The sequence below is a fragment of the Antrostomus carolinensis genome, unplaced genomic scaffold, assembly GCF_000700745.2.
Source record: "Antrostomus carolinensis isolate BGI_N321 unplaced genomic scaffold, ASM70074v2 scaffold18183, whole genome shotgun sequence".
Taxonomy (NCBI): Eukaryota; Metazoa; Chordata; class Aves; order Caprimulgiformes; family Caprimulgidae; genus Antrostomus; species Antrostomus carolinensis.
Genome location: NW_010304662.1, coordinates 853 through 13347, shown reverse-complemented (window position 1 = coordinate 13347; position 12495 = coordinate 853). Strand labels below are relative to the sequence as shown.

Genomic DNA, 12495 nt, shown 5'->3' with positions numbered 1-12495 from the left:
AGCCACGCACCCAGGCGGGGGTCGTGGAGAAGGAGGGGTGGTGTGCCCCAAGGAGAGGGAGCTTGGCCTCTTCCACCTTACTTATGTCTATAGGTCTGTTTATTTCTGTCCATATATATCTGTTTTCAACACCGCTGCTACAAAGTAGCTCCACGCAAAAGAAGCAGTTGCTCTTTTAAAAAAAAAAAAAAAAAAAATTAAAAATAAGGGAGTTGGGGAGGGATTGCTGTCGCTTCTGCGGGTGTGAGGCTGCCAGGCTCAGAGGGAGGGCGAAGTCCTTCAGGATTTGTCCCCAGTGTTCCTGGAAAGAGGGTGCGAGAAAACTCGAGAGCATGAGCCAGCTCCCGCGCTGTGGTGTGAGTAAGCCAGGGGAGTGCTAAGTGCAGGGAGACAAGAAAAACTGAAAAAATATAAAAGTTCACTACTCCCCTGGCCTGGGAAGGAATTTCTCTCCTAACAAATCGCAGCTGAAAGCAAAACGCAGCACTATTCTAGCTACTGAAAAGAAACCCAGCTCTGTCCCAGCTACAAACCAGCACAGGTGGTTATCCAGAACAAAGCGGTTTGCACAGCAGTATTGAAGAGGATATTGGGGTTGTTTTTTTTTTGCCTGCCCTGCAAATAAATCTTCAGTCGAACGAAGCTTTCCTGTACCTCTTAATGTGTCTTGTAAATGAGATGCTCACAGAGCGGGTTTTGTCTTGTTTGAAGAGGAAGGGACGGTTGGAAAAAGTTCTGTTAGCCTGCACATTTGGAAGCTTAAGACGGGGAAACTTGGGATTCGGATCAAGAAAGTACAGTCCCTCTGTGCAAACATTTCATTAAACTGTTTGCTCACCCACAGCAAGTCTGTGAACATTTATTTAATAGAAAACTGTGTCAAAAGGCTCTTCCACTGTTGGCATTTGTAAAAAGCCAGGAGTGTTAAAAGTGCTGGGTTGCAGGGAGGTGTTGGCTGGCCTCCCTGTAGCTGAGGGTGGGAGATGCCTCATTGGAATGATGAATGTGCTGCTCCCGAGCTGGGACAATGTGAATGAGAGCTCAGAGCTACGCGCTGGAGTTTGATATCTCTTTGGAACACGGAGCAGCTTCCTTCATCCCAGGAACTTGGCTCTGTGTATTCATCCTTTGCATGAGTCAGGCATGAGGGGTGGCTCCTCTGTCCTCCAGAGCTGTTTGATGGAGGGGCTGTGCTTTTAACAGTGACTGTTGGAAAAAAGGGCAAGGCTGAGCTGCACTTTGCTGAAAATCTTTCAATTTTCAGCCTAAATAGTAAAAATGCAGAGCTCCTGTGGCTGCATTTGTGGCTGAGAGGGAGAACTCTGATTTTTGAAATCAGTAGCTTCGATTTCCTTTAAAAAGTGCAAAGTAGGACACTTCCAGTTCACATTCCAGGAGGGAAGGTTGCAAACCTGGGGTGCGAGAAGGAAGAATTATGCTGAGCTGGTCGCCCACCTCCTCGCAGGGACTGCTCCACTCCCAGCCCTAAATCCAACGCTCCCTGGTGCTCACCCTCCCCGAGCGGGATCGCATCGTCTCCCTTACGCACAGCTGGGTCCTGCACTGTGTGCTGCGCTTTTGGTCGCTCCTCGTTTACAGAAATTGCTGGAAATCAGGATGGGGTGGGGGATGTTACAGTAACTTCTTAACAGCAACCGTAGTAGGCCACCAACTTACTTTCTGGTTGAGTTTTTTTGGGCACGAAAGTGTTAAGTTGCATGTGCAACCCTTCTCATCTGTTTTTTAAAGAGAGCAAGTAACTGTGGTAGCAGTTTTGTTCCCGTTTCGAGGGTGTAAAGCTAACACAGCACCGAGTTTTGTGAAACGTGGCGTTACCACCGTTCCAAATCAGAGGTGTAAGAAGCGCTAGTGAAACGTGATGGTCTGTCTAAACTGAAATGACCAACCTGGTAATTATTTAATGCGCATTCAGTATATTTTCTACTTATTTTGGGGATGGAGGAGGCAAACTAATGAACTGGAGTGATTGCAGAAAGCCTAGCAGGCATAGTATTTGTATTTAGGAGATTTGGGTTTGTAGCATTTTATTGTGTCATTTCTTGCAAACTTCATTGAGAATGTGGAAAAAGAAAAAAAAACTCCGCTGCTTAAAAACAGGACATTAAACCACTAAAAATATGTTCAAATACCACTGAGAGTCTGAGTTAAACCCACAAAAGCCAGGAAATTTGGCCTTAAGACTTAACTTCCTTAATCCATTTGCGCTGGGAGTTGGATTTTCCTGGTTAATTATGTCCATGGCCAACAGTGGCCACACTAAAACCACTGGTACCAAGGTGATCCCTCCTCCTCCTCCTCCTCCTCCTCGCGTTCCTCCCCTGTCCCTGTGCGTTGGCACTGCCTCTGTACTGCCTGTGTTGAAATATTTAGAGTCAATGGGCTACGTGAACATGTGCTTTCAGGTTTAGCTCTGAATTTCTTGGCTTTTGTGGTTTTTCCAGTAAGCCATCAAGTACAATTTTAATACAGCTTTCCAGGATGTTCCTTGCACATCAGTTAGCATTGCACACTCCAGATATTATTTCCTTTAATAAATAAATAAATAAATGAAAAGTGGCCGGCAGCCAAGGCGGCAGCTCGTGGGAGTTGGCTACGTAGCTGATAGGAATATCCAAAAATTCCCTGGAGGAAACGCAGCCAGTTACAGTTCCACTGCAGGAATCTCCTAAGAAGGAGAAACGCAGTGTAGACAAATACCTCTGAAGATGCAGGAACACTGGGCTTATACAGTATTTTGGAAAAATGTGCCCTCCTATATTTTGTGCGTGGTCATTTAAAGAGAAAATATTTTTGAAGCTTGCAGTGAAAGCAGATGTTTGTCCTTTGACACCATTATGGAATGAATGGCATTTTTTTGCCCATTACCTTTAAAATATATTTTGTACACCAAGAAATGTTTCTGAATTCCGAGCTTTGCAGTCAACCCTCATTCATGTACTGACCATGATGGGATATGAGATGGAATATCTCATTGGCAGAGCCAAATGCCAGTTTGGGGTTTGTTAATTACTGTGCTTCCCTCCCTCCCAGGCCTTGCACTTGCAAACTAGCAAAAAACGAAGTCCTTTGACTTCCAGCAACAACTAAAAACATTGGCATATTATCAACATTCTTCTCACAACAAATCCCACACTGAAACCAAAACACAGCTTATTGTAGCTACTAGGAAGAAAATAAGTCTATCCTAGCAAAACGAGGACACTTATCTAGTCTAAATCTACCCTCTTTCAGTTTAAAGCCATTACCCCTTGCAGCAAAGGTACTGATGCGTGTGGAGTGCCAAGTTGTTAATCTATTTATATATCGCTATTTTGTAAAGGAAAATTAAGCAGGTAGACTAATTGAATGGCTTGTTGCCCTTCCAGACAATGCTGGCAGTTGATTAACATTGTTTCTTCACTGTGTTTGTTCTTCTGGTAGGAAATGCCAGTGATTCAGAAGAAGAAGACCGGAGTTCCAGCAGCGTAGAAAATCAAGCCGTCCCGAACTCTCACAGGGTGCCAGATTCCAAATTGCATCCACCACACATCAAAATAGATATCATCAGGAAAGTGCAAGCCAAAAATACACAGCGCTACAAAGTGGAATATGATTCGCAGAGCACGGATACACTGAATTTCTCTTCCGAATCCAAACAAGAGACTGAATATGTGAGTACTTTTGTCCGTGGAAAAGCATTTCCCAGCATGCGAGTGCGCGTGTGCTGTACATGTGTGTTGTGCATACGACAAGATAAATAGATAAACTGAATCGCTAGACAGTGGTAACCATTGTAGCCATTGAGGGCATTCTGGCTGTTCAACCGGTAAAACTATTGGGTCTGCAAACGCAAGACAATCAGCAGACCGGGCAGGTCGTGTTCCGAAAAGATGAAGGCCTAATGCAGTGGTATTTCCATTGATACAAGGCTGGTTTTCACTAAGGCATTTCTTGGAGATCGAAAGTTCTTGTCTCCCCCCTGTGATTATCACACCTTTGTGAGCTGGCTTGGGACAGGTTTGATAGTGTAATCATTAAAGGTGGTTGCAAACAGCATTATTGGGTGGCAATAATGGAAAAAAAAGGTGTTTCACGTTCAGTGTAGTGACACTGTGTTCACACTCCCCGGCACAAATCAAGGGAGACAGAAACTGAGGCTGGGTTGAGGATTAGCATCTCAACTGATCAGTCATTGTTGGTGTTACGTGCTGAACACCACCTCCGCCTGCAGCCATCCTTGGGTGCCTCTGCCACTGCTTCCTCCTGACTCTGCCCAGTGGATTCACTGTGGTGAATCTGAGGCGAGAGTAATTCCTCTTCCAGGATGGACATCCTGACTGATCACCTGGGGGTTGGCCTTGGCCTAAAAAGCAGCCACGGTGAAACCAGGCATGGCTTCCTGTCTGCAAAAAAAGGTTTTGAAACCTGTGTGAGGTGGAAAGTTGGGTCCGATGAGAGCGGGGCCTCCCAGTTAGCACAGCAAGGGTGTCACCGAGGTCCAAAAACACTTCAGTATCTGCCTTCCTCCCCAAAATGTGCAGTAAACTGCCTGCAGGGAAGAATGAACTTGGGTCGCTGCGAGGAAGTAGGGTCCTGATCTGAACTGGGGTGACCATTTCGCTGAGGTGGTGGTTGGGCCCTGTCAGCGAAGGCACGCCGGCTCACCCAGGCTGCTGGCGTCCCTCAGAACCAGAAATAAGTCCATGAGGGACAGGTGCCTTTGTCAGCAAACGCCCTGCGAGCTGCGTCTGCGTGTTCGCTTCTGATATTGATCTCTCTGACTTTGGAAGCCTGCTTCTAAATAATAATTAAAAATAAAAGCCGTTGATCTTTTTGTAGGCCGAACTCAGGACCGACTCTTGGAATGTGTGTGATTTGCAGTCAGCGTGTCTGAGCAGTTTTGGGTTTGTTTTTTTTTAAGGAACTACCAATAAGGGCAGCGATTTAGAGCTTGTTTAGAGCTTGTGTGATTGATCCTGAAAGAACACATACGAAAACAGCAAGGAAGGCCTTTGCTAACCAAAACAAAATCATTTCAAACTCCAGTAGAGCTGTGGAACCTCTATGCTTTCAGACACATGAAAGGCACTTTACATGAGTGAACTATTAATGTTACCCCTTGAAAATATGTCATTACTGCACTAATTAAAAATGGCACCAAACGAGTCTTTGTGTTGATACAGCAACTTCAACATTTTAAACCCATGCAGCCATGCAAGGGAATTTTTTTGGGTCTCTGCTGAAGAAACGGGCTGGGGACCCGAGTCAGTCGTGTGCCCAGCCAGGAGCGTAGCTAAGCCCAGGGTTTGCAGGCTGCCACTCCTGTGTCCCCATCCATCCCACTGCTGCCGCCTTGGCCTCTGGCAAAATATCACCTCCTCCGCTCCTGCTTTTCTGACTGCCAAGTGGGGCTTATGAGGCTTTATTCCCTACCCTGAAGGGCTGCAGTGAGGAATAATTAGTGGGTGTTTGAGATATGCTTTTAAAAGTGCTTCCGGAAGTTCTTTTTGGCTCATTGTCCTAGAGCTAATCCTCATGATGTCATTGTCAGCCTTTTGCATATGGAGAAAGTGAGGAAAAAAAAGTGACTGTTGGGTGCAGCCATTCCTTTGCATCCATTTGGTCCAGTTGAAATTGGGAATCATTGTCCAAAGTTGTAGTATTTTTACATATACGTTATGCCAAACTACTTGTTTTCAATTAAATCCGTTTCATTTAAGTTTTCGAATCCAGTAGCATCACAAAAATCAAATGTCATTAAGGGAAAATGGACCAAGTGGTGTATTTCCAGTTGCCTACCTTCTTCTTTTCCCACTTAGTGCAAGGTGAGCTTTTCCAAACCTAGGCTGTGTTATATATGATGGATTGACATACTGGTCAAGCCTTCCCATAGGTACATGTGGCTGTGATCTTGACTGGAAATGCCAGTCTGTGCCTCCGCAGAGCACAGGGCCTTTGCTGTTTAGAAATCAGTTTATCCTGAATAAAGCAGAAAGACAGGATTTTGTCTGTGAATGGTCTGCTTTTGACATACCCCTTTGTTTTAATGGATTTGTTTGGGTTTGTGCTGCTTACCCTGTAAAGATTTATTGACTCTTGTGTGAAAGACAGCTTTTGGGAGTCAAGTTTCATCTGTGGTTTCTACAACCTGCTCGTTAACAGGGTCCCTGTCGTAGAGAAATGGAAGACACCTTAAACCACCTGAAGATCCTGAATGTCTTGAGTCCCAGGGGCTTTCATATTCCGAATTGTGACAAGAAGGGGTTCTACAAGAAAAAGCAAGTAAGTACAGAGTCTTGGTCGTTTCACTTCACCTTTTCTGCACCTTTGCTGAAAGCCCTTGGCAGTGAGCTGCGTTACCTCTCATGCTGCAGAGGAGCGAGTTCGTTTCCAGTTTTAGGACCTGATCTGACAGTGCTGAACCTTGTCAACTGGGGACAGTGTTTTTATTTTCTGTTGGTCATGACAACAGATTCATTTGAGAAACTTCATACCTGATCACACATGGGTTAGCTGGTGTCCTAGCTACTAATGCCCTTTGGTTTAAAAAAAGCAGTGCCCCTGGACTAACCCACAGAGCTAAATGTTGCAGTCACCATATACCTGCAATAGATCAGTGCTTTGAATTGCACGTAGCTGCTTGAGAGTTCCTAGAAGAACTGCACTGGATCACTTTACAAAAAGCAACTTGAGAAAGGAATATATCTGTCCTTTATGTGCTACGCAGATCACTTCCAAAATCCAGGTCGTGTTATCGTGAAAGCAATACATCTCGTAGTTCCTCTGCATCAGGGTGGCTTCTCAGCCCGCTTTGGTTCTGGGGTTGTGACCTTCCTTGACAAATGCAGACCTAAACAGCAGGTATTTGTGCTGCAGTTGTGTTGGGTTGAGCTAGGGCAGTGTTCTCCATTCAGTGCTGCCCTTGCAGCTCGTTCAGGAACTTGAGGAAGTGCCAGACGTGCCAGGTTCTTTGCTTCGTGTGCACGTCCCATCTAATTCCAGCGTTCGGGTAGTGACCTGCCTTCAAACGTATTTCTTGGTATAATTCCAAAATTTTCTGAACTGAGAAGTTTCTTTAAGATTTTCCTCCAGGCAGACCCTCTGTAAGGACAGATTTTTGTGTGTGGACCATCTTGTCTCTCCTAGTTGGGTTTCCATGAGTCAGCCTCTCCATCTCTGATGACCAAAGGAGCGGCTGACTCTGTGTTACTAGCTCATGCAGTTCCTCAGTTGGAAGTGAGAGGTCAACCTCCAAGAGGTTGAGGTGAGAGGCAGCCATCTCTTAGTAATGCTATCTCTCAGTGTTTTGCCTTCCAGTTTTCTCAGAAACAGTCTTTCCCTTTCGGGTATTCCCTGGAGCTCCACGTTGAGCTGGCAGCGTCAGGTGGGGCATTGGCAATAGGGATAAGTTTCCAGCCTTCCCTTCCGCCGTCAGCCTGGCACTGACCGCGATGTCTGTGCTCCCCAGCTTTTCCCGAGCAGGTGGTAGCAGCTCCCAAGCAGGGACACATTCCTTTTTTGTTTTCTGGAGTTATGAGAAGCCCGTGTCATTCACACCCCGCTGTGTGTAAACTAGCAGAGAGCAACGCTCACCTCTCAGTCTGCGTTTGTTCGGAAAATGTGTTGGACTGGCTAAGTGGAGTTTTGTGCCTGTGCCATAAAAGCACTAGCTTGGTACTCCAGAACAGCACATGATTTGAGAAAAAGCTACTGGAGATGGTCCAGAGGAGGCCACAAAATTGGTGAAGGGGAAGATTTAGAGGGGAAGCTGTATGAGGAGAGGCTGAAGTCACTTGGTTTGTTCAGCCTGGAGAAGAGGAGACTGAGAGGAGATCTCATGGGGGTCTAGAACTTCCTCCCAAGGGGCAGAGGAGGGGCAGGCGCTGATCTCTTCTCTCTGGCCACCAACGAATGCCAGGAGCAGAGGAAATGGCAGGAAGATGTGGCAGGGGAGGGTGAGGGTGGCCATGAGGAAAAGGTTCTTGAGGCAGAGGGCAGAGGGTGGTGGAGCACTGGAACAGGCTCCCCAGGGAGGTGCTCATGGCACCAAGCCTGACAAGATTCCAGCAGCATTTGGCCAACAGGTGCCCTCAGGGACATGGTCTTAACCTTGGGCTTGTCCTGTGCAGGGACAGGAGTTGGACTGGATGATCCTGGTGGGTCCCTCCCAGCTCACAGCATTCCATGATTCTATGAGTCTATAACTTCACTGCATTCAAGGCACACAAGCGTACTGTAGCCCTTTTCCTTCTCCAGGTATTCCAGGAAACCACAGATTGGTATTTACTTTGTTCAGTAGATCTTCCTTTCATCTGTCTTCAGACTTGGAGGGTTTTGCTTTGTCAGCAAAAAGGTGGTGGTTTGCACGCAGTCTCTGGCGTGTGTGTGTAGTAAATCAGATCCACAGTCAGCACGTATTGAAGTGCCTTGCTCTAAAGGATGGCTGTGCTTTAAAGTGCAGGAAATACAGAGGGGGAAAAAAATGGAAAGATAACACTTACCTAGTCTTTGTTACTAGAAGTTGATTTAGGAGAGAAGGTGTTGGTACGGAGCAAAGACACGCTCTACCCTCTGTGCACTGGAGGCTTTCAAACTGCTTTCAGAAAGGTTCCTGCGCTGTCTGCAGCAGCCCGGCCACACACAGGATGAAGGGGCACTTCCATACCTCACCAGCCTCCTCAAGTGCCCTGCCAGTTTACACAGGTCCAGTAGGTGCAGTGGTAGTGTGAGACAACCTGGGGTCTTGTAGGAGATGCTCACAAACGGTGCTGCGTGAGGAAATGCTCTGCGTGAAATGCAGTCGGAGTGCTTCTCCTGTAAGTGAACCTCCCTCAGAAGGGAACAGGCCTTCACAGGGGGGCTTATGGGGGCAGGCTCCTTCTCACACAAACCACATACAGGCCTAAAAGTGAGCTGCCCTTGTAGGATTAAGTCCCAGGAAAAAGCATCGGCTTGAGAAGTGGGTGAATCCTGTCCAGATTGAATTCACTGTCCCCAAGGCAATGTGACAATTGTGTTTCATTTTCTTTTTGAGCATCAGCGTGTAGATCTGATATTTTAGGCAGGGTGAGTGGCTGTCTAATCTCATTAACAGAATGCTAGGCTATTTTATTCATTTCCTTCATTGCTGCTATTGGCAGCGTTCAATCTATAATTCAACTACATTCTGTTTTGACAACGAAATTCAGAATAATAGGTTAGGAAATAGACAGTAAATCCATCAAAAAACGAGTGTGCTGGGCATTTTTAATTCTGGAAACAGCTGCCGAATCCACTGCCTAGGATGATGCTGTCGATAGGTGTGTGATGGTAGGGATCTGATCAGTTATGATCACCCTGGAAACCATGAAGACTTTTTCAGGAGGCACTTCACGTGTTAGCATATTCTGCCTTCCTGGTCACCTGCTCTTCCAGTCACGTGGAAAGCAGTTATTTTCCAAGCCCTTTAAGGATATCTGTTAATTGGCTTTTCAGGAACAACCATAGGGAGTAGTTTGCCTGTGTGAAACAGTTTTGAGAACATAAATTTATCTGTCAGGGTATAACATGAAAAATATTTAATGCCTTGTGTTTATATGTAAACTTTCTTAAAATCGGACCTATTAAAACTTAGAATTCTTTGTCTTAAAAAATCACAGGTTGTAGTACTCAGCTGTGGTATGTATATAGGTATATTTATGTGGAATAGGTTGATACAGGCACGTCTCTGCCTCGAGCATGGGGGAAAAAAAAAGAAAGGTTTTGATGAAATTAGAATTATTATACAGGGCAATTACTAGAATTGCCCCATATTTGAGTACCGGAGCCAGATACTCACCCAAATGTGAGCTGGCATGGTTCCACTGAAAACAGCTGGGCTTGGCGGGAGCCAGAACGGCCCGCGGTGTGTGTCGGTGCTGTCTGCAGTCGTGGCTCCATGGAGACCTCTGGGCTGGCCAGGAATTCACTGCAATCCCATATGCTTTGCTGCGCCCTGCGGATGCCTCGGCCGCACTCCTTTGTGGAAGGGACAGGGGCAGGTGGCATGGAAGCTGGCAGCTGGTGTTTCCATCACAAGTAATTACTGGCTCCACTGCTTGGGTGGTTTTCCAGCTTTTTGGACTTCTGAAGTCACGCTGAAGAGCTGGGCAGAGCCTTGAAACGTATGCAGAGTACCAAATTCAGAAGAGCAGATATTTTTATATATATATATATTTTATTTTTTTTTTTCCACATGACCTGTCCACCACCCCTGTAGGGAACACAAGGTACCTGTTTCAGTAGAAAAACATCTCTTTTGAATCACAGGTGCTTTAGTACTGACAGCAGGGCTGAGCGGGTGGTACAGAACCGCGGGCTGGAAAAGGTGAATTGTTTCCTCGCAGGGCGTTGTTTCGGCTGTAGAATGATCTAAGGGCTTTGCTTTCCAAATGGGAAAGCAGAAGAAGAAGAAATAGAAGAAATAAAAAAATAAATTAATTCTTCTTGTCCAGAAGAAATAAAATAAATATTAGTGGTAGGGAAGGTGTTCCTGCGGACTAACTTCCTTGTTGTAGTTAATTCTGAAAATTGATTATGCAACCATAAGAAGCAATCAAATCCTCCAACAACGTGAGATAACTTTAATTGATCATTTGTTTTGGGAGTGATGCAAGGCTATGAATCAGCGAGAGTTGTGTAACCTACTTCGTATAGTGCTTCTAAAAGGGGAGGCTGTGTTACTATTATTAGCAGAAGGGTAGTTTCATTGCCAGAGTACCAGGCTGGCAGCCAGAAGCCCTGTGCTCTAATTCAGGCTCCATCTGTGCCTATTCTCTTGGGAAAAACAGCTCAAGAACTGCTGCCTCAGTTTCTTTTGCTGTGAAATTTAAATGGTGCAAAGGCTGTTGCTTAGAAATTCCTCGGTTTTGAGCATGAAGAATGTAAGTCACTAAATGTTAATTCCACTTAAGCTCAAGTCCAGTCCAGTTGGCACCAAAATTGAAGGAAAATTTCCCATTGACATCAGTGGACTTTGAGCAGCCATTTGTGGACATCCTGGAGAACATGTGCAAGCTCTTGTCAGGCTTTTGAGACAATAAACATAAGCTGTAAAGCTTAGGTGTAAAGATTTAGTCCAGAAAACCAGCTGAACGGTAACTAGAACTCAAGTGCAGCTAACCACGTAGTTTAGCAAATCATTAATGTAGCTGTTCTCTCAATAGTTTTGAACTTCTTCACCCTCTCCTGAAATAAGCTGATACCTTAAGCTTGACCTTGTCACCCTGCTGCCATCCATTTCCACAGGGCTTGTGCAGACAGACTGCAGATGCAGAGAAGCCATCGTATTATTTTTGCATTGGGCTTGTTACTCAAAAAGATATCACAAGGGTGGAGTAATTTGCAGTTAAGGTGATTAACATGACTTCATTTAGAATCATAGACTCATTTGGTTGGAAAAGACCTTTGAGATCACCAAGTGCAACCATACCTGTCCACTGCTAAACCATCTCTGAGCACCTCGTCTGCCCGTCTGTTAAATCCCTCCAGGGATGGGGGCTCCACCACCTCCCTGGTCTGTCCTGACTCAGTGATCTTAAAGGGCTTTTCCATTCGGCAGTTCTGGATTCTGTGGTATGGAAGTGCAGGTCTCAAATGAGGAGGAATCCCTGCTGTGTAACACTTAAGAGTGGAAAAAAGAAAAATAATGCTAACTGGGTGTCTTCTCGTGTTGCAGTGTCGCCCGTCCAAAGGCCGGAAGAGAGGTTACTGCTGGTGCGTGGATAAATACGGACAGCCGCTTCCCGGGTACGACGGGAAGGGCAAGGGAGATGTCCACTGCTACAACTTGGAAAGCAAATGAGGGCTGGGCGCCAGCTCTTCTGGCATCTGCGTGTGGCCGCGGGACCTGGCAGAGACGTCGGAGGGGCTGGGCGAGCACTGTGGACTGCGCGGGGCGTGGAGCAGTGGGCTCTGCCTCCTGCGGACGCTGCCCCGCCGCCGACCTGCGACCGGCTTCCCACGGGAGGGACCCGTAGGGAGCTCGGGATTCCCACCTAAACCTGCACTATTGATACCCCAGAGAGAGAGAGGGAAAAACAAAAGGCACTTCAGAACGGATTCAGGGAGTCTCCACTGACTTTTTTTTTTAAGAACGGCCTGTGACCAATTTGATCCCGAAAGATACTGTTTTTTTATTTTAAAGAATTTATAGATTGTAAGCTTGTAAAGGTATTAAAGCAAAAAAAACCCCAACAACCTGAAACAAAACAAAAAAACCACAAGGATTTAAAGGTTAAGCTTTTTCTACAGGTCTGACGGGAAACTTATATTCACGGGTAAAAAGTTTTATAAAAAATCTCAAAGAACTTTTTAAAGAAACGTATTTCTAAAATAAAGACATGGCTATTTTTTCTGTAAAATATATTATGAATATTCTGTTAGTCTGTATTTAATATAATTGTTTTTTAATAAACTTTATTTAAATGTAACATGTGAATACCAAATACTACACCATAATTCTAGCATATACTTCTG

The 12495-nt window shown here is 45.6% G+C and overlaps 1 protein-coding gene across 1 annotated transcript; it reads left to right on the top strand.

Annotated features, from left to right (window-relative positions):
* Positions 1-3441: 3441 nt before the first annotated feature.
* Positions 3442-11877, top strand: IGFBP3 (insulin like growth factor binding protein 3; the record flags this gene model as incomplete). The annotated part of the gene is made up of 3 exons (XM_010164530.1): positions 3442-3671; positions 6163-6282; positions 11696-11877. Coding segments are annotated over 3 exons (476 nt in total), but the record flags the coding sequence as incomplete, so codon positions are not given.
* Between the last annotated feature and the right edge of the window lie 618 nt (positions 11878-12495).